The sequence below is a fragment of the Oryza sativa genome, chromosome 12 (assembly GCF_034140825.1).
Source record: "Oryza sativa Japonica Group chromosome 12, ASM3414082v1".
NCBI classification, from domain to species: Eukaryota; Viridiplantae; Streptophyta; class Magnoliopsida; order Poales; family Poaceae; genus Oryza; species Oryza sativa.
This window is the reverse complement of record NC_089046.1, coordinates 2,699,839-2,721,766: the sequence shown is the minus strand read 5'-3', so window position 1 is coordinate 2,721,766 and position 21,928 is coordinate 2,699,839. Positions and strand designations below refer to the sequence as shown.

The 21,928-nt window shown below is 41.0% G+C and overlaps 4 protein-coding genes and 1 long non-coding RNA gene across 7 annotated transcripts; 3 read left to right on the top strand and 2 right to left on the bottom strand.

Annotated features, from left to right (window-relative positions):
- Positions 1-1,940: 1,940 nt before the first annotated feature.
- LOC112935992 (germin-like protein 12-2) lies at positions 1,941-3,042 on the top strand. Of its 2 annotated transcripts, none has more exons than XM_066306124.1 (2): positions 1,941-2,124; positions 2,311-3,042. In XM_066306124.1, exons 1-2 carry the CDS (start codon positions 2,007-2,009, stop codon positions 2,814-2,816), a joined length of 624 nt encoding a protein of 207 aa, XP_066162221.1. In that variant the 5' UTR covers positions 1,941-2,006; the 3' UTR covers positions 2,817-3,042. The 2 variants fall into 2 exon arrangements, with proteins under 2 accessions (XP_066162221.1, XP_015619655.1); XM_015764169.2 differs by having other exon boundaries at positions 2,245-3,042.
- A 2,581-nt stretch (positions 3,043-5,623) lies between these two features.
- LOC4351537 (germin-like protein 12-1) lies at positions 5,624-6,691 on the top strand. Its single transcript, NM_001423330.1, has 2 exons — positions 5,624-5,809; positions 5,930-6,691. Exons 1-2 carry the CDS (start codon positions 5,692-5,694, stop codon positions 6,499-6,501), a joined length of 690 nt encoding a protein of 229 aa, NP_001410259.1. The 5' UTR covers positions 5,624-5,691; the 3' UTR covers positions 6,502-6,691.
- A 595-nt stretch (positions 6,692-7,286) lies between these two features.
- LOC4351535 (UDP-rhamnose/UDP-galactose transporter 4) lies at positions 7,287-10,689 on the bottom strand. The gene is made up of 6 exons (NM_001423329.1): positions 10,553-10,689; positions 10,173-10,369; positions 9,338-9,522; positions 9,047-9,247; positions 8,505-8,666; positions 7,287-8,079 (listed from the first exon to the last, which is right to left on the bottom strand). The coding sequence occupies exons 2-6, from the start codon at positions 10,303-10,305 to the stop codon at positions 7,759-7,761; spliced, it is 1,002 nt and encodes a 333-aa protein (NP_001410258.1). The 5' UTR covers positions 10,306-10,369; positions 10,553-10,689; the 3' UTR covers positions 7,287-7,758.
- A 1,438-nt stretch (positions 10,690-12,127) lies between these two features.
- LOC107279809 (uncharacterized) lies at positions 12,128-12,815 on the top strand. The gene is made up of 2 exons (XR_001542339.3): positions 12,128-12,381; positions 12,478-12,815. It is a non-coding gene; the product is annotated as an uncharacterized lncRNA (long non-coding RNA).
- A 1,003-nt stretch (positions 12,816-13,818) lies between these two features.
- Positions 13,819-17,392, bottom strand: LOC4351534 (syntaxin-81). 2 transcript variants are annotated; one of them, XM_015765181.3, is made up of 7 exons: positions 17,076-17,392; positions 16,869-16,952; positions 16,679-16,783; positions 16,137-16,283; positions 15,256-15,513; positions 15,032-15,163; positions 13,819-14,255 (listed from the first exon to the last, which is right to left on the bottom strand). In XM_015765181.3, the coding sequence occupies exons 1-7, from the start codon at positions 17,151-17,153 to the stop codon at positions 14,178-14,180; spliced, it is 882 nt and encodes a 293-aa protein (XP_015620667.1). In that variant the 5' UTR covers positions 17,154-17,392; the 3' UTR covers positions 13,819-14,177. The 2 variants fall into 2 exon arrangements, with proteins under 2 accessions (XP_015620667.1, XP_015620666.1); XM_015765180.3 differs by having other exon boundaries at positions 13,819-14,185.
- Positions 17,393-21,928: the final 4,536 nt, after the last annotated feature.

Below are 21,928 nucleotides of genomic sequence, written 5' to 3'. Positions count from 1 at the left end.
TTAAAAAAACTGTATCGGCTATATCTGACTTCCTCCTCCCCTCCAATGGTTGGATCGGGCTTTCTTCGACAACCTCAAACGCTGCAATGTGATGACCCGGTGATTCTTTCTATAAATGACCTTGACTTCCTTGTTGTCAACTGCGATGGCATGACCACCACTTGCTCCGTCCGCTGCTTCTCTACGATAGGTTTCCCTCCTCCTCGCTGTCGTCGTTGTAGTTGTCCTCCCGTTGCCATCGGCATCGGCTACCCTTATGGTGACATGTCATCATCGCCACATCAAAGCCTTGGTGGGAGATAGAGACAGACACACAGAGAGAGAGAGAGTAGAGTAATCAAGTGCGCGATAAGGGGGAGAGATGTGAGTGAGACAAGGGAGAGAGAAATGATTGAATGAGTGGATGGGAATGATTGGCAGGAAGCCGGTTTTTTTCTCCTAGATCCAGTGCCCAGCTTGGAGCGTTTTCACTAGAACTATACTTTTTTATACTTTTTTGGGAAATTGCTAAAAAAACTAATCACAATTTCATTTTGGTAAATGCTTTCAAATATAACTATGGTATAGTTGTAGTAACTATAATATAATTACACTATACTTACATTGTAACTACATTGTAATTACAATATACCTACATTCTAATCTCTATATAACTTAGCTGTAAAGTTGCATATTTTTTTAATCTTTACAAGTTACATTGTAGTTATAGTATAATTATTGTAGAATTATAGTACAACTATACTGCAGTTATATTTGAGAGTTTTTCACTTTAAAAAATTGTGGTACCTTTTTTTAGATAATCCCTTTTTTATGCAAAACACACTCCTGAAGATAGAGGAAGGATAATATAACAAGCGCTAAAAAGATAAATATTTCTATATATTGGAAGCTAGTATTTGTTTTAACTCCTCTCCTAGCTATCCATATGCAGCTGGCCAGGGGAATGAAGAGCCGCCGGCCGATGTAATTGATGATGTAATTGATCTGGTGAGCTTTGAACTGAATTAACCAAACTACCAATAGTTATTAGCTTGAAACTGTCTCGGCAGCTGCAGGCAACAGAGAGCGTGTTGATATATTCAGCAATTAACTGCAATACTGACATTATCAACTTCCCTTTTAATTAGCATGGGTGCTAGCTCTTGACTAATTAATCAGACATTCAGACGTTATATTGCCATAACACACATGGATGCCTGAATATGCGGAGACGAAAGGGACCAAGTATACTTTACATGGATAGAGAAGACATGGTCAATCTACTCGTTAACGTACATTCACGGTTATTTTTGTTACAACTTGAATGTCATATTAAACTTGTATTGTATATTTGTAAAGAGATATATTTTAATTTAATTTAATTATCTTATCATTTTTTTAAATCTTCTTGAGAGATAAAAATCCATCTCCCTATCTTTATCATAATATGAGCCTGTTCACTTTGATGCCATTTTCTGATAAAGTTGCTAAAATTTTAACTACGTTTAGTTTGTTGCTAAATTTTTAGTAAGCACATATAAAATCTTGCCAAAATTTAGCAACCTTGTTAAAATTTTAGCAAACATACCAAAATTTAGCAATGCTAAAACTTGGTAAGGTTGAAAATGGTAGTAAAGTGCTCTGTGTTTCTATTCACCTGATAACAAAGACAGCCAAGACATCATCAATCTAATGCATGCATCATGCATGACAGGCACTGGAATAATCTAATTAATTAATTAGTCGGCCAACCTAGCTGTTGACTGGGAATTAAGATAGCTTGAATCCATCAAATTAAATAGTTTCTTTCCCAGATGCAATCATTAAGAGTTCAAGACCAGTTCAGACTTCTGAGGAGATGAACAAGTCACTAGCTAGCTCATCCTTTTCTTATTGACCACTTCAGAATCATTTCATGCTCAGAGGCCTATATATATGGATGCTTCCATGGACAAAAGCATAGACTACAGCTATACAAGAAGCATCGACCACTACTTGTACACAAGCAAAAGTTCCATCAACTTAACATGGCCTCCTCGAACTTCTTTCTTCTCACAGCTCTCATCGCTTTGGTCGCTACTCAGGCCATGGCTTCTGATCCCAGTCCTCTTCAGGACTTCTGCGTTGCCGACAGGAACTCTCCAGGTAGTGTACTTCTTCACTGATCATGCAGTTACATCAGATTAACAATGATATGAGATATTCATGTTGTACATATATATGTTTCTAGCTTTCGATCTGACCTTTGTATGTTCTTCAATGTAGTACATGTCAATGGGTTCCCTTGCAAGGATGCTAAAGATGTGAATGTTGATGACTTCTTCCTAGCAGCTAACCTCGACAAGCCGATGGACACAACCAAGAGCAAGGCTGGATCCAATGTTACATTGATCAATGTGATGAAACTCGCAGGTCTCAACACCCTTGGCATCTCCATGGCAAGGATCGACTATGCTCCTAAAGGGCAAAACCCACCACACACGCATCCCCGTGCTACCGAGATCCTAACTGTTCTTGAGGGTACACTCTATGTTGGTTTTGTTACATCGAACCAAGCAAACGGAGAAAACAAGCTCTTCACCAAGACACTTAACAAGGGTGATGTCTTCGTGTTCCCACAAGGTCTCATTCACTTCCAGTTCAATCCAAGCTATGATAAGCCAGCAGTTGCCATCGCTGCACTTAGCAGCCAGAACCCTGGAGCGATTACCATTGCTAATGCAGTATTTGGATCAAATTCACCAATCTCGGATGACGTTCTTGCTAAGGCATTTCAGGTGGACAAGAAAGCTGTGGATTGGCTCCAAGCTCAGTTCTGGGAGAACAACCATAACTAAATTATTGATGCTTGATAAGGTTCAAAACTAGTGATTGGTAGTAAAAAGAGTTTGTTGATTATTATATTAGCTAAATATTGTATACTTCATGTAATCCTAAACTCGATATTTTATATGATTCTTTTTATGAATAATGTATATCAGTACACATATATATTTGTCACATGATGTATGATCTGGGGTATTAATTTAATATCGTTGATTTCTTGGGTACTTTTTTAACACTCATAAAGATGGATAATTAAAATCATATTACTGGGGAAGCATTGCCCTAGCTAGTTCAGTACTTATATTTCTTATGTTGTTCACAAGCTCATAGCACTCATCCAAATTAATCTATTCTTTCTCAATTATCCCTACATGCTTGAGAAAGATAACAAAAATGTTTGTACATGCGAACTAAATTCCTTTATACATGACCATTAATTACTTTAAAAACCAACAAAATCTAAACAAATTATGTAAGAAATGAAATTTTGGTTGACTTTTTATTGCTTGGCTAGCTTAGTGGGCGGTTTATAGATGTGAACTGTTCAATAACTAGTAAACGGTTTATAGGTGTGAACCATTCAATAACTCCAATAATCAACCTGTAGTGTCTTACTTTCAAACCTACGATTTGCTCAAGACTCAAGAGTTTATTACTCCTTTGAATGTAGGAATTTCACACTTTACAATTACCACGCACGTCCTAAAGAACCCCTTAAAGACCATCTGATCCTGAATCTCATTTGGCCAACAACGGAGTTGGTGACCTAATCGATCGGACATGAAACGACATTACAATGAACTGAAGACAAAAATATGAAACAACATTAAAATTCCTAGTACAACATTACAATCTAACAAAAAGAAACATAAAAAAAACATTGGCTTAAACATTAGAAATTTTAAACATTAAAAAAAATGTATTGGCTATATATGACTTCCTCCTCCCCTCTAATGGTTGGATCGGGCTTTCTTCGACAACCTCAAACGCTGCAATGTGATGACCCGGTGATTCTTTCCATAAATGACCTTGACTTGTTGTCAGCTACGATGGCGTGACCACCACTTGCTCCATCTGCTGCTTTGCCACGATGGGTTGCTCTCCTCCTCGTTGTCGTCGTTGTAGTTGATCCTCCCGTTGCCATCGGCGCTAGCTGCCCTTATGGGGACGCGTCATCGCTGCATCAAAGCCTCGGTGGGAGACACACACACACACAGAGAGAGAGAGAGAGAGAGATAGTAGAGTAAGCGAGTGCGCGATAAGGGAGAGAGATGCGAGCGAGACAAGGGAGAGAGAAATACTTGAATGAGTGGATGGGAATGATTGGCGGGGAGCCGGTTTTTTCTCCCAGATCCAACGCCCGGCTTGAAGTGTTTTCACTAAATCTATATTTTGGAAATTGCTAAAAAAAAACTGTCGCAATTTTTTTTTGGTAAAAGCTTTCAAATATAACTATGGCATAGTTGTAGTATAACTATAATATAATTACACTATAGTTACATTGTAACTACATTGTACTTACAATATGCTTACATTCTAATCTTGATATAACTTAGCTATAAAGTTGCATATTTTTTAATCCTTACAAGTCACATTGTAGTTATAGTATAATTATTGTAGAATTAAATTACAACTATACTACAATTATATTTGAAAGTTTTTTACTTAAAAAAATTGTGGTACTTTTTTTTTATAATCCCTTTTTTTATATACAAAACACACTCCTGGAGACACAGGAAGTATAATATAAGAAGCGCTAAAAAGATAAATATTTCCATATAGGGTATGTTTAGCAAATAGGATATGGGAGGTCGGATTGGGAAATGGAAATAGATGAATGGCTAGGATTAAATAAAGTGTGAAGAATGGATGGCTAAGATGCAATGTTGCCTTTTGGAGGGTGGGATATTATTTCTCAATCCTATTTGCCAAACACAGCCATATTGGAAGCTAGTATTTGTTTTAACTCCTCTCCTAGCTATCCATATGCATCTGGCCAGGAGAATGAAGAGCCGGCGGCCGATGTAATTGATGATGTAATTGATCTGTTGAGCTTTCAACTGAATTAACCAAAGTACCATTAGTTATTAGCTTGAAACTGTCTCGGCAGCTGTAGGCAACAGAGAGCGTGTTGATATATTCAGCAATTAACTGCAATACTGACATTATCAACTTCCCTTTTAATTAGCATGTGTGCTAGCTCTTGACTAATTAATCAGACATTCAGACGTTATATTCCCGTAACACACATGGATGCCTGAATATGCAGAGACGAAAGGGACCAAGTATATTTTACATGGATAGAGAAGACATGGTCAATCTACTCGGTTCTTAGTAATAGTTAACGTACATTCACGGTTATTTTTTTACAACTTATAGGTGTCGTATCAAACTTGTATGTTTGTAAAGGGATATATTTTAATTTAATTTAATTGTCTTATCATTTTTTTAAAATCTTCTTGAGAGATAAAATTCATCTCCCTATCTTTATCATAATATGTTTCTCTGCACCTGATAACAGAGCCAGGCAAGACATAATAAATCTAATGCATGCATCATGCATGACAGGCACTGGAATAATCTAATTAATTAATTAGTCGGCCAACCTAGCTGTTGACTGGGAATTAAGATAGATTGAATCCATCAAATTAAATAGTTTCTTTCCCAGATGCAATCTATTAAGAGTTCAAGATCAGTTCAGACTTTAGAGGAGATGAACCAGTCACAAGCTAGCTCAGCCTTTTGTTATTGACCACTTCAAAATCATCTCATGCTCAGAGGCCTATATATATGGATGCATCATTTCCATGGGCAAAGCATCAACTATAGCTATACAAGAATCATCGACCACTACTTGTACACAAGCAAAAGTTCCATCAACTTAACATGGCCTCCTCCAACTTCTTTCTTCCCACAGCTCTCATCGCTTTGGTCGCTACTCAGGCCATGGCTTTTGATCCCAGTCCTCTTCAGGACTTCTGCGTTGCCGACAGGAACTCTCCAGGTAGTGTACTTCTTCACTGATCATGCGGTTACATCAGATTAACAATGATCCGAGACATTCATGTTGTACATATATATGTTTCTAGCTTTTGATCTGACCTTTGTATGTTCTTCAATGCAGTACGTGTCAATGGGTTCCCCTGCAAGGATGCTAAGGATGTGAATGTTGATGACTTCTTCCTAGAAGCTAACCTCGACAAGCCGATGGACACAACCAAGAGCAAGGCTGGATCCAATGTTACATTGATCAACGTGATGAAACTCACAGGTCTCAACACCCTTGGCATCTCCATGGCAAGGATCGACTATGCTCCTAAAGGGCAAAACCCACCACACACGCATCCCCGTGCTACCGAGATCCTAACGGTTTTTGAGGGTACACTCTATGTTGGTTTTGTTACATCGAACCAAGCAAACGGAGAAAACAAGCTATTCACCAAGACACTTAACAAGGGTGATGTCTTCGTGTTCCCACAAGGTCTCATTCACTTCCAGTTCAATCCAAGCTATGATAAGCCAGCAGTTGCCATCGCTGCACTTAGCAGCCAGAATCCTGGAGCGATTACCATTGCTAATGCAGTATTTGGATCAAATCCACCAATCTCGGATGATGTTCTTGCTAAGGCATTTCAAGTGGATAAGAAGGCCGTGGATTGGCTCCAAGCTCAATTCTGGGAGAACAACCACAACTAAATTATTGATGCTTGATAAGGCTCAAAATTAGTGATTGCTAGTAAAAATGTTTTGTTGATTGTTGTTAGCTAAATATTGTATACTGTATAACACTACGCATCAATAATGTATAACACTACGCACATATATATGTTACAAGATGTATGATCTATGGAATTACTTTAATATATTTGATTTCTTGGTACTTTTTACACTCGTAATGACGAAGAATTAAATTCGTATTACTGGGATGTATTGCCCTCGCTCAGTGCTTTTGTGTTGTCGCTCACAAGATCGTAACACATTCAAATTAATCTATTCTTTCTCAATTCCTGTGGTTATCATCTAAATTTGAATGTTGAAGGAACATACAAAATTTGTTTATAAATAGGAACCAAATTCGTTTATACATAACCATTAATTACTGACAAGAACAAACAAAATTGCAATATAGTTTCCATACGACGACGACGCCAAGAGACACGCCTCCGTGGACCCTGTATTCGGGCTTCAAGCGCCTTCTCGGCAAAGGGTTATGGAAATTAATACTTATGGGGTTTTAACAGTTTTAACTTAAAAAATTGATTTTAACTTTAGAGAGAATCTAATAAATGTTATTGACAAGCACCATATTTCAAAAAATACCAATGTACAAATCAACTTGTCACCTACTACTAATTAAGCATGGCAGGCATGATCTGGACCATCGGCTGTGGATTAGGCCCATCACCAACGACGACATAGATAATCTACCGGAGCAATTGACTTTCATCATTTGGAAGAATGGTAGTGCCACAGAGAACCAACAAATTAATCAGTTAATCTGAACACTTGACACTTGCAGGCACTACAACAACAAAGCTCAACACCACTAGTACAGAACAGCATGTGTGTTTCAGTCTAAAATACTGCAAATCTGCAATGCAACTGAACTGCTTCAGATAGTAGCATAGTGCTCTGTACAGATCCAGATGGAAATGTAGAACTCCGTGTTATCACAAACAATTACTACATTGTCTTTTCGGACAACTGTCTTGCAACCCTGTAGAACATCTATGCCATCTCCCCCATAAGGAATGTACAGGAGAACGAAAAAAATGCGATGACAAATGTATATTAACTGTATCCTATAGCTATGACAATGATGAGTTTCTAGATGGCGAATCTATGGCTTCAGCGGTAAACGAAAACGCCTGGCAAGGTTTCCTTTGTATATCATACTTGCATCACCAGAAAAACTTCACAGAAGAAATTGTCATATAAATCGCAGATCACATACTATTTCTCACTGCCATCCTTCTCGTCTAATGCTCCACTAGGCTTCTCAGACCTTACTGGAAGAACGCTCCGCCGCTCTTTGCCACCTGGTTTCGCTGATGCGTTCCCATACCATATCATCCCAACAACAGCGAGGATCATCCCAAGGACTACCTGAAAATTCAGACCTTCCTTGCCAAAGAAGAGAAACCCAAGGGACAACACGAGCACTGTCTTCATGTGGCCCAGGACTTGGAAGGATACGGCAGAAAACCGACCAATGCAGATGAATTGGCTCAGATTAACACCAATGGCAATGACACATGAGAGAGTCAGGAAAAACTGCAGAATGATAAAAATGCCATCGTAAGATAAAATGGAAAATATGAGGTCAAATACATACAAACAAATCAAACATGCACTCAAATTCATCAATATTCTAATCAAGTACAGTTTACCTATAGATTACTAAAAAGCAAGACATTGCACACAAAAGGAAAGCTATAGACTATAGTTGTTTGAAGTTACAGATAACGAGCAATGCTGTAAAGTAAAGACTTCTTTGGTCACAAGATATAACATAATGCTAGTCTAGGCCATTTGATAAACTTGCAACATTACAGAATGTGAACCAGCAAAATGCCAACCAGCAGCAAATCACCATTACACAACTAACCAAACTGCAAGGCGAATTACCTATGGAAAAACTAGAACATGTATATCAGTGAGATCAGATACAGAGCATTGTAAAGAGGCTTGCCTCTTACCAAAGCAATCGATGTGAAACCAAAGTGATCCACCCTTTTGCCTGTCAACAAGAAATCTACAAAGGGCCCCACTAGCAGAAGGGATCCTGCTTGGGCTGGAGCAGTGTGACCCAGGAGGTTGAATGAGTTCAGAGAGTACTTTCGTTGGAGAAAATGAACATACTGCAAAGGAAAATAGAAGAGTTAAAATTGTATTGTCTATGCGTCCAGGTAAGGAAAAGAAATTAAGGTGCTATTTGGCTATAACTTAAGAAATGACAAAATCAAACAATGATTAAGGAGTGCCAATTATTCATAACTAACAAGGACTACAGGGAACCAACAATGATTCAGGGAGTGCCATCTGCCAATTATTCATCATTCGTCAATAAGCAGACCCATAGATAAGCAGAGTCATTGTTGTGCCACCATGCAATAATTTCTCCCCCGTAAAAATGTTTATGGTTGCCAAAGGACAGCTATAGGAATAGAAGGCAGTATTATCTCATAGCAGATAAATGGGACATAACCATACAAGTACAACATAGGTTGGTTTAACTTACATATTGTTGCAAAGCTGTGCTCCAAACAGCTATAACAGCAGCAGCCAGACCTTTTGCATTTACACTGACATCAGTAACTGTGCAGACCGCAACACCTATAAGCACAACCATTATGCTCAGCTTTGTGTCCCGAGAATAATGTACATGATCGAAGACAACCTCCAGGAGACATGATGCAGGTATCATGCAGAGCTTTGCTATCTGAAGAGAACAAAAGGATTCTTTAGCTTTTGAAACTTGAAAGTTCAAAGCCATGATGGAATTTAGCTAGCAGAACCATCCTTTGCTAACCTGATAAAACCCCACAGAGTTCCACATCAAGCTCACATTCATTCCAACAATCGACAAGTTCGAAAAGATCACAAATTTAATCAGATCTGGCAGTGGTAAGTGGGAGGGCTGGCTGAGGCCTAACCACCGAAACACGATAGTCATCAAGGTGGTTGTCACAAAATGAAGGCCAGTTAAGGTTGTGGCTGCAAAACACAGAACATAATCAGTTACATGGCATGGCAGGAGATAATTCCATTATCATACAAATGAAACATGTTGAGGGGCAGCCCATAAATCTGGTTGGATATAAGAAATCAGATAAGTTACAATGCTCCCGGTGTTCCATTAAGGTCCTTTTCATGTTCAGAAGGCAGTGTGGCAACTTGTGACAAAAAAAAAAGTTCTGATCATAGGCTCATAGCAGCTAGAACAGAGTGGCTTTGAGAGTCCAGAGGATACCTCATAGCTCATATTTAACTCGTGTTAGATCACAAAAAAAGCAAGCCTATCTGGTGAACCTTTTTGGCATCATTAGATTAGGCATACAAGTTCAGTTAAAGATTTATCGATCGTCTAGAACTCAAATGATTGGAATTTGTGCTAGCATTGCGAAAATAAATGACTGAAGGTTTACAGATGCCTGTTAGTCAGTTGATCAATTGCATGTCCAAAGGAACAAACATCTGGAGTCTACAATTACTACACAAGATCTAGTAATATTTATTCGTTCAATATTAAATCAAACAGGATACTGCTAGTTTGTCATTCAGAACACGGAGTAAGCCTAGAATAAAACATCATCATCACAAAATAAAGAACCAAGATATCTGAAGGTAGCAAGTAACACACACACCGAAACTGAATCCATGCGTAGCCATCAGAGCCTTGTTGACCATGATGATTCCAACAGACGTGGTGATGTTGAAACTCCATGCCGCAAAATCCAGCACCTTCTTCTTGTCGGATTTGCTCAGGGAAGAAGCCATTTCGCTCGAATTTCCTCCAGACTTGAACAAATCAACACCCAACACTTGGCACGGGCGGGCGGACCTAACAAAATTTTTTGGGAGAAAAACAAAGAACAGCAAGCATTACTACCAAGGTTATGACAGAGAGAAAAAGCAGCTTCTAGATCTAGAAGAGAAAGAAGATGAGGTGCGGGTAGAACGAGGGAGATGAGAGAAGAAGAGGCAGGGGGGAAGGGGGGGGACGTGGGTAGGGGCGGGTGCTTACCGGCGGCAGCCACCGCTGCTCGCCGGATGGAGCTCGTCGGCGGCGGCTGGCGATGGCGAGGCCGAGGGGCCTTTTCGTTTTTGTTTTTTTTTTCTTTTCTTTTCTTATTATTTTTGCAGCGAAAGCCACTCTCTCCCAGATCTGCCCCTATGATGTCTGAGGGCTATTTGTACTATGTTTGGTTTGAAATTTTGATGGAAATTTGATTAAAGAGAAACTGGATCACACCACATGCGTTGCTGGGAAGTTTATATAAAAAAACAAATATTTTCTCTAGGTTGATTATCTTATCGTTTTTATAAAGACATGTCTAAAAACAATTTTAACCACTACTTATTATTATTATAATATATATAAAAGTATGTGCCAAATGCAGCCTCGATCTGAAGATAAGTTATTATGCCCTCCTCCTATGTGTGCAAAGTCAATACTCGCTCTGTCCCAAAATAAGGCTGTGTTTGAGGGAGAGGGGATTGAGAAGATTGGAAAGATACGCAAAACGAGGTGAGCCATTAGCGCATGATTAATTGAGTATTAACTATTTTAAACTTCAAAAATGGATTAATATGTTTTTTTTAAAAGCAAACTTTCATATATAATTTTTTTTTTCAAAAAACACATCGTTTAATAGTTTGGGAAGCGTGCACGTAGAAAACGAAACAAACAAACTCCCTTTGTTCTCCAAACGAACGCAGTCAAATGCAGTTTTGCACTGTTCGCGTCTAACGTTTGACCGCTCATCTTATTTAAAATTTTTCTATGATTAGTATTTTTATTGTTAGTGCATGATAAAACATAAATAATACTTTATGTGTGACTATTTTTTTAATATTTTCATAAATTTTTCAAATAGGATAGATGGTCAAACGTTCAACACGGATTCCCACAACTGCACTTATTTTGTGACGGATGTAGTACTCTTTAAGATAAACCACCATTGCCAACTTAAAGTTACTATGGGGTTGTTTGGTCCTTTACCTTATAATCTTTGGTAGCGCCAAATTTTCACTATATTGGCACTACCAATTCTTTGGTAGGGTAGAGATACATGGTACATATTTGAATTGCTACCAATTAGTGCCAAATTGTTAATGAGCATTATCAATTATTTGGCTTCATCCAAACATACACTATCACTATTCAAGATGCCAATAAATTGATAAGTTCACATTTTTTTGGCTTCAATAAAAAATAGCCCTATTCCTTGAGAGCGAGGAGACAGCAGATGGAAGTTGAGAGGTCGCTGCATCAGATCTGGTTCTTCCTCTTAGTTTCTGTGGTGCTGTGCCTCAAGGGGCGGAGCCCAATAGGCCCGAGGGGGGTTCCCAGGAACCCGGCCCAAATTCTGAAATACCTTGTTACCCCTATAAATTCACCACATGGGCACCCCCTCAGCCCAAAACCTGGAACCCCCTCCTCCTTCGTCTGGCCCAAAACAAGGCCCATCGCTGTGTATTTATTAGAGACAGCCCAACTGAGAGGAGAGGAGGAATCGCGCACGTGGTTGGATCGACAGTTCGACACGGCGTAGCGGCGGCATCGTTTCATCTCCCAAAATGAAGCGCGTGATTCGGTGATTGTTTCTTTCTCCTCGTCCGTCGCCGCTCCTGCTCGCCTGCTCCGCGTGACTCCGCGACCGGCGACCACGCCTGACATCTCCGACTACATCCCGTCGTGCGCACGTCGCCGTTCGCCCGCGGACCGCCACAGCCCGTGCTCAACGCGGCGACCGCCCGGCGCTCGCCTGCCGACGCCGCCCGTTTCCCACGCACTCCGGCGACTCCGCGACCTATGACAGCCCTAAATCCTATCATCCAATCCACCACTCCGTAAGTCATGTACCCCTGCTTCTTCCCTCTTCCAATTTTGCTAGTTTACCACTGATTTAATCTTAATTTTCTTGCTTGCTTTTGCGATGAACGCAGCCATGCAGGGCAGTCTGGGCAGTGGCAGCAGCAAGCTGGCCGGCAATGGCTGGATCCACGAGCTCGCCGGTTTGCCCTCATTGACTCGTCAAATCTGCCTAGTGACCACAAGTGCTTCTATCAAAAATCACATCCGATAGCCACCACTTACAGCAAGTGGTTTATCGGTTCATGAATATAACCACCGCAAATTTGATAAATATCAATAGATAACTGTTTTTATTTATGTCAAATCATTTCATGACTTATTGTTTGTTGATAACTAAACTATGCCTCTCTTTTTTAAGGTGATTGTTGCATGGAGGAATGAAAATGGTGACATCACATTTTGCATGATATATTCATTTGTTTTGGGTATGGAGCCCATGACACATTATTAACTTCATATATATTATTATCAGTTGGTTTCTTCATTATGGTACGTATTTTTTTTAATTTTTCCATGCACTTTTTCATATATTGTTATTAATTAGGGAGATGATACTTATATGTATTGGGTATGCAACTATTTAGTATAATATTGTTGAGCTATACATGTCGATATTAAGCAAAGAAAGTTAGGAACCCTCTCGTTTTTTCTCTAGCTCCGCCCAGTGCCTGTGCCTGCTCTTGTTCTGTCTATTACTTTTGTAAATACGGGAAGGCAAGACACTAATGGGTGGGTGCATATGGTAAAAGAGGGCTTCGCATCCTCTGCCGTTCCAACTGAAATGGCATAGAGCTACAGTGTCAAGCCGTTGGGGCATTTATATCTGTTGGATAAGTTTTGGATGTTCGAGATTAAACGCTACAGTAACGACGAAAATAAGCAAAAACATTTTTTACTGTAGCTACAGTTTTCATTGCATCAGCAGCATGTTACTGTAGCTTCCTCACGTTTCACTGTGCGCCTCTGCCGTTCTCCCCCCAACGGCACAGGATGGGAACCCGGTAAAAGAGGGGTGGTTAACACTGTGTTGGTCTGCAATAAGCATGCTGATGTAGATAGAGATGTAATGTGACAAGACTAGAGGTTAAATGCACATTTCATTCTTCTCTTGTCTAATATCAGGAACTGTGTTGCCTCGTCCAAACCATCTGAGCTTTGGTCTGTTTTGGTTTGCCTTGCACCTGTCCCTTACTACTTTACTGTACTTAAACGCAATTTGTATTATTAGATGGTGCCAGAATTATTTAAACGTAGACTTGTGATAACATGCCACTGATGGAATCATTTCAGGCTTCAGAGCGCGTCTATCATCATGGCAAATTTTAAAATGGGTAAACACCGATTAATTGAATTTTATGCCCCCAAACCAGGCAAATTAAAGTGACTGACTGTATTGAAGTTCAAAAATTACATTTCGTTCGTAAGATTGCAGCTTTGCATTTCATAAAATGGTTAGCATCTTGTCCATTTCACAAAACGTGCTTTGTCACGTTTGCGGCAGAGTCTCAGATGAAGAATGCAGTAATACATTGCACGTAAAAGGCCAGTAAACCTAGCGAGACATGGATGCACTGATAACTTGATCCACTTTCAGAATGAAAAGAAAAAAAAATCACGGCGTTTACATAAGCTTCATTTGCTGTACCAATCCAGAAAGAGGACGGAAAAGGTAAGAACAAAGAAGAAAAGCAGGAGGAAGGTTCTACTGCTGCTGTTGCGCTGGATCGCCTGGGATAGCTCCTTGTTCCCACGCTCCACATTGTTTGTAGCTTCAACTGCCTGAGAAGAAGGCATATAGCACAATTGGACCTCCCGAGTCATCAGTTAAAGATCTTATACCCCCTCCATTCTATAATATAAGGCACAACCACTTTTCTTAGATGTTTCATAATATAAAGCATGCATGCAAGCATGCAATTAACTATAACATCTTCTCCATTAAATTATTACTTTTTTAAATCCTCCACTCCCATGTTATCTAATCCTATTGGATGCATGCATTATACTCCCTCCGTTTTTTAATAGATGACGCCGTTGACTTTTTCTTACATGTTTGACCATTCGTCTTATTCAAAAATTTTATGCAAATGTATAAGATATAAATCACACTTAAAGTACTATGAATGATAAAACAACTCATAACAAAATAAATTATAATTACGTAAATTTTTTGAATAAGACGAAGGGTCAAACATGTGAGAAAAGTCAACGGCGTCATCTATTAAAAAACGGAGGTAGTATTTATTAGGATGATCCAAACTACAATATGATAATAATTATTTCTTAGTCTTTGGGTTAAGGGTGGTTGTGCCTTATATTTTGGAATGGAGGGAGTACCTTATTTCGTTAGATGGTATTATAAAGAGGGAAATGCAAAGTAGAGACCATGCTAGTTATTCAGAAAAGGGAAATTTAATTTAATGAGGGAAATGTGTGTTCCATGGATCCCAATAAAAAGATCAGTGGATGATAATAGATGACAGACACATCATGTTTATCAGTACATCAGCAAAGGAGTGTCATTTATATTTTTTCCACGAATATCTACATGTATGTTCACATAAGAAGACAATCTACAAGAAAGAAATAACAGATACGGTGTACTGGCTTAAATAGATTTTCTACCTGGTCATATAAATACTGTATCTGCTGAGCTTGTTGTAGAACATGTGTTGACATGAGATGATTAAGTGCTGACATCTCTATCATCTTTGTCTCTGTTTCTTGGACAGCATCAAGAAGATTTGTCAACTCCACCTAAGATACGAGTAAAAGGATGCAAATAATTAATCATGCATGACAATTCACTAGAATTTCATCAGCATAATACATATACACCAAAATATTACCTGAAGAGCTCTTGTTTCATCATCCAAGAGTTGTTCTTGAACTCTTAGTGGTGCAGTAGAGACCTCCTGATCTTCAACCTTTGAAACATCAGATTTTAATACAAGGTTTGGCTTAGATGGTTCAGCAGCTTTGGTTTCTCGTTTCTTCTGAATCCGTTTTCTTGGCATCGCTCTGTTAATAGCATCTTGAAAACGCATGGTCCGAAGACGATCAAATTGTGCAGTTACTGAGTGAAGACGCTCACTCAAAATCAAAACCTGGTGAAATTATATGGAAAACACACAGCTTAGCAAACATGACCATGTAATTTGCATAAATTCGTACTAAGAAAGCAACATGGCCATGTGGTTGCCTATACTAGCAGCACTGAATCAGAAAACAAAATTTCACATTGTTCAAATTCACCTATTTTTACAGGATGGTTGCAGCATGGCTGTTTTGTCGTATCTAATGTCCAATAATAGCAATAAACTAAGGTATGGATATCCTGCTACCAGCTACCCACATCATCCAACTTCATCAGGACAATAAATGCTGGACCTGTCAATTCTTCTATTTAAAGGATAATACTCAGATTTATCTGTGTGTTAAACAACTTGTCTCAGTAAAAGATAATTTTGTGCAAGGGGAGAAGATAAATTATCCACAAGGAGTTGATTAGTTTAAAATATATATATACAAATTACAAACTGTATTAACAAATAATAATGCCCGGAATATCTGTAAAATGGAAAATGAAGTAGCAAACATATATCAGAACAAATGAGATTTTACTGGTACAATCCTCCATGTGCAGATATTGAAAACACAAGAGTGCTACTGCATTTTGTATTGGAAATTAGCAAAATAGTTGATCCATGGCAAGAATAAGAAGGCATACCACACCATGCTGGTGAGCTATCAAATCCAACCGGGAGCTCTCATCGCTTGTACCAAGCCATGTCTTTGTACTTCCACCTTTTTCTTCATGGATCCTGTTCTTTAGGATATCTATTTGTTCCTTGCATGCTTTTACAAAAACACTGACCTAGACAGATAAAAAGTTGAGAAGACATGCCTAATCCATAGCCGAAAATTGCCAAAAAAAAATGCACACATTTTACCAGTATGAATATATCAGGATGCGATAATAGTATTAGTACCAAAGAAAGATACTCCAATGCAATGTCAAACAAACCTTAGTATTAGATTTTCAATAAACTCATCCACCATGTTGCAAAGTATATGTTTTAACATGATTGCAGTGTAGTGTTGATGTCCTAATGTAACCCCGTCGGAAAAGAAAGAGTAGTTCAACAAAATTTTCAATGAACTCATCCACCAGGTTGCAGAGTACGTTTTAACATGATAGCAGGTTACGGTAGATGTCCATAATGCTCGTAGGAAAAGAAAGAATAAAATCAACAAGTAACCACTATTCACCTCATGCTCAATGTTGTCCCTTTCTTGCTCCGTGGTGCGATGCATGTCAACATAGTCCTTCCTATGCTTCACAATAAACTTCTCCAGTTCCCTGATACTCTCAAGCTACACGAAAACAAACCATAAATATAGTAGCAAGCTACCATACCAAATCATCACCACAGCATTGCAGCAAAGACAGAATTCGTACCGTCTTGATTGCAGCCTTTGTAAAGGGTAATTTGGGGGGCGGCTTCCGGATGATGAAAGAAGACATGAGCGCGGCTAACTGAGACTGTCAGAAGGAAATCAACACAAGGGTGGATCAACAATATTCTTTCAGGCGATATCTGTGATAGCTTCCATTCCAGCGAAGATGGGGGAGAATGCCGCGCAATCGCGCCGCCGTTGAGCTCACCTCCGTGTACCCATGGCCGAGCGCGGCGACGCGGACGGACTCCTTGAAGTCCTCGGCCCTGTCGCGAACCCTCGACATCGCCAACGCAGAGTAGCAGCTAACGCCTACGGCTTCCTCCTGTCAGATCTCATCTCTCCGCGCAGCACTGATTCGCGAGCCGGCGAGAGGGGAAGAGAGGAGAGCTCGCCTCCTCGCTTTCTCCGCGTCCACCTTGAAGCCCACCCTCGGCGACGGCGACGGCGACGGCGCAAGGGGGAGGCGGCGGCGGCGGTGCGAGGGGGAGACGAGAGGGCGGCGGAAGAAAATTTCATAGGACTGCGGTCCTTTGCTCCTAGGAAAGACTTTGTCTCCTATGCGACACGTGTCCAATTGGAATTTCAAAGCAAGGCTTCCACTACACTATTCACCCAAATACTATTAACTGACGCCGCCGTTATAGCATGTGTAGTGCGTACCTCTAACTTGTCACCCCAGAGCACGCCGTCCATCGCCATGAGTTTTTCCGCCCGCGTCGTCCCCTCACGAGTCGTCGCGCGCCCTGGTTGGGGGACGCGGCTCTATCTCCTTTTCGGCCAGGGGACATGCGCGAGGGACACAATGCGGGGACGGGCGCCACAGGCGACGATCTCTCCAGCTACCATATTCCCCTTCCACCCCTCTCCCCTCTCTCTCTCGCGTGCCCGTTCCCCTCGAGAATGTGGGGGTATTTTGGAAACTTTTCACATGAGGCTTCTTTGGGCTAGGATACGCACTGTGGATTAGAGTACCTTTAGCCAGTTTCTTCAAATTTTGAAGAGTCCATCTAAGTGTGGCTTTGGTCACAAGATGAGTGCCCTTGAGAGTGCCCTCAGTTAGTGAGGACACTCTAGGGGTGGCTTTGGTTGTACATGCCCTTATGTCCTCCTCTTCTTGGCTTGGTCTTCGTGGGCAGTGATAGGCATGAAGCACCACGGCGGCGGCAGCGGTGGCGGCGGGCGCTAAATGTGGTGGCTCCCTGTGTGCGCGAACACGTGAGGCGAATCTGTGTAGCGGCAGCTTGTGACATAAGGGTGTCCTTACGACCTTGCTTGAGTTGGGGCGTTCAGGCAAGGCAAGACGAAGCTCGATAAACTACACTACGGTCATGCTTATCGATGTATTAGGGTGTTAGCTAAAATTGGTTTAAACCTGGAAAGCTAGCCATGCATGGTGTGCAAGATTGCAAATTCTCCGTGTATAGTTGGAAGTCTTGTTCATAACGTCTTGCAAATTCTCCATGCATGAATTAGGATCAAGCACGAAGGCCCGGTTACTTCGTTGCACCTAGTCGTCTCCCGCGTGGGAAGAAGACGACGACTAGGTCTAACGGCATCGTGCGTGAGATTAGTAGGGACAAAGGAGGGGTGCTTTGAGAATATAACCTAACACGTGTCATGTGCAGGGACAAAGTCCTTCGGATGAGCGAAGGACTATTGTCCTATGCAATTTTCTTCCAACGGCGATGGTGGCTAGGGTTAGTGGGTGTCGTTTTGCGAAAACGCCTCTCGTCTGCCAATCTTTTACAGCTCGATTCTAATTTGCGATTTTTCTCTCCTTCACATAGAATATTCGGTCTTTCGAAGGGTTTCTCTACGTAAAACATTGGCTTCAAACTACACAAAAAGCAAAGGCTATTGTAGAAAAAATCCGACGTTCTCGCCCCTTCTGTGCACCTTAATATTCTCCGATAACTGGAAATCCCGTGCCAACTACTAACTAGTAAAAGACTGTCGACGTTTGATGTCGCGGTTCCGGTATTTGCATAGTATGGGGATTGTTGGTACTAGGATATACGCGAGACTGAGGTAAAAGAGATGGAGACAGGGATTTTTATACAGGTTCGGGCCCCTGAATTGTCAGGTAATAACCCTACATCCTATTGGCTGAAGCCGGTATTGCTCTTATTCACCATAATCACACTAGTACAATATTTGGGGTAGCCTATCTAACTGTTGTCAACATGGCGGTCTGAAGGTTTGACTCGTAGTTGACAACAGGGTGGTCTTCCTCCTCGAGTTCGTGCCCGGCGAGATAAGAGACAATGCTATGTCTCTCCTGACAGTATCCAGAGACACCGTAGGGGACTAGCCGTGCTTATCCCTGAAGTCGATATCCGACGTCTTATCTTGGCGTATGTTGGCTTGTATGTTGATCTTCTGTCTTGATCTATTGTTCCGTAGATTGTGGTGGATGTGTCTGTTGATTGTCCCCTCTCCTCCTAGGGGGCCTTGTATTTATACCCATAAGTGTCTCCTTGTCCAAGTAGAACTAGGGAAACCAATATGGATACAATCCGAGTAGTCCTTGTCGTTTCCATGTAGAACTCTGGTTGTCTTTTCTTATTCGGAACTCCTCCTATATCTGCAGGTTGTTTCCGTATAGGACATAGTATGTGGTGGGTACTGCCGAGATTTAGTCAACTATTATTAGGTATGTGGTATCCATAACCCTGACAGTAGCCCCCGACTTCGATGCAAATGAACGAATTCATATTCTCAACCGCGCGCAGGCCTTGGAGTAACTGTTATCGAGCTCATGTGACCGTTCTCGGTGAGTTCAGAGATAACGTTAGACTTCCTTTATCAGTCTCGTGCGGGCACCTAAAGGGTTTGTCTGAGTCAATCTCCGACGCCAACCAAAAAAGTACAGAACATGCGACTAAGTCTCCCGTCTTGCTGTAATCGAGAATTTGGATTGAAGTCAAGAAATTTTATCTCGGCGGGTACACCATTTCTTCATTTCGTATTCCTTGTCGAGATCCACCAACCGTTCTCGAGCGATCGAGAAGGCGTAGAATCTGCACCGAAGCCTTGTCAACATTTGTCGTACTCGCCTTAGTCGATCTTGGTGTAGAACCATAGAGACATGGAGCCTTAGATAATGTCGAATAGAATTTTCCTGAAATCAATACTCAGAAAAGAATATTAGATAGAAATAGCCCCCGAGCGAACGCTCAAAGGGTAACATGTTATAGAATGTATGGAAAACCGAAAATGAATTAAACTTACAGACCAATGTTTTGTATATGAGCATCTACTCTTTTACCGACTTCGATCAGTCAGTTTGTTGAGTTATACACTCTCCCTAGCCCCCAGCCTTCTCATCGGAGAATTGTTCTCGGAAGATAAGACTCTTGGACCTTTTACCTGCCTCGGTTGAACAAGCACTGATCCTAGCCCCTAGCCGTGAAGTTAGAAAACCCAATTTCCGATTACACGGCTTGGTTAATACGCACGGCGAGAACTCTTACACGACCAGATCTTACATGGTCTTTCGTCTCTGAAGGATCCGACAAGGCCTTATCCGCTCTGGGCGTCCCCAGCCGAAGTTCTCTTAGGTTCCTCGGAGGCCTTGTCAAGACAGCGTAAAGGGACATTAGGATAGGTTTCAACGCTAGGTGTCTTTGTGGTAAGGGATCTCTGGGTAAAACACTTGGCATTATTGTGTACCTGATATCAACTTTGTTGAAGTAGAGGTAATGGGAGAATCACTACACCTCTGGTCAAGAACCAGGTAGTAGACGTAACTCAACCACTAGAAGTAAATGTACGAGAGATCACTACGATTGACTGGTTGAGAACCAGTGAGTAGGTGTCTCTCGATCATTTGCAGTCGTGGTGCGAGGACCGCTGCGTTATTGCTGTAGTCGTACCTCGACCATTTGAGGTTGTGGTGCGAGGGATTGCTACGTACTAGCTCGAGGACCAGCGAACGAGTAGAATTATCTCTCGAACACCAATGGAGGTTGCGGTGCAAGAGAGTGCTACATACTGGTTCGAGGACCAGCGAACGTGTAGAATTATCTCTCGAACACCAATGGAGGTTGCGGTGCGAGAGATTGCTATGTACTGGTTCGAGGACCAGCGAATGTGTAGAATTATCTCTCGAACACCAATGGAGGTGCTAGAGTTGGTTTATTACATGTGCGTCTCATGTGGCCAGCATGACTCACACACCCAACTTGTAGCATATCTGGATGTCCGTTCGCAATCATGTCGGGTGATCAAGCCGACGGCGTTTGCGAGGAATTATCCGTTAACAACCTTTTCTCGAGTAGTCCAGCCATGGCCGGTGCTATGAGATAGGTAGTCGGTCTTTGTTGGTAGGTTGGGCGCGACGACTCTGCATTCGTCGAGATCGTTCTCGATAATGTAGTGTACTTGACCACAACCTACTCGAGTGCTCAATTGTTCTTGAAAAATATTTTCTAGAAGGCAAGACATATAGTAGATAATGTCGAGTATGTATTCGAAAAACTGCATGGATCTTTTAGTATTATCAGGATATAACGAGCAGATGTAAATATCAGGCATTATGTAAACCGTAAACAAGCATGATTTATACGGAAGGAAATAGAGCGAGCCCCCAGCGTTAGATTGTAGTCGATTTAACACCGGGGACACTCACGCAATAGATATTGTATAAAATACATGCTCTAGATAAACATAATAAATTTTGGATCTGACAATATTGTATAGTCTGAAAATAGGTACGGAAAATTTTATATAAAATAATGCGTACCTGTGTAGATATATGCCGGATATATCTACGAAATTAGTAGATTAATTAAAAAAATTAATATACTAACTTGATGGACACGTACTGTATGAATACGTGTGTTTTTTTTCTTTCCTCCCAGTTGTCCATGTGCATGCTCAATCATGGGCATGCAGTAGCTGTTGTCGTGTCCGACTTGATTACTTGTGGTTAGGTCGTAGGAGCACGACTAGTTTGCATGGGAGTCCAATGTAGTACTCCGTATCTAATTGTTGTCCGAGGTTGAACAAAGTTGCATATCCTCGCCGGCCGTAACTTTGCTGTTTTTTCTAGGGACG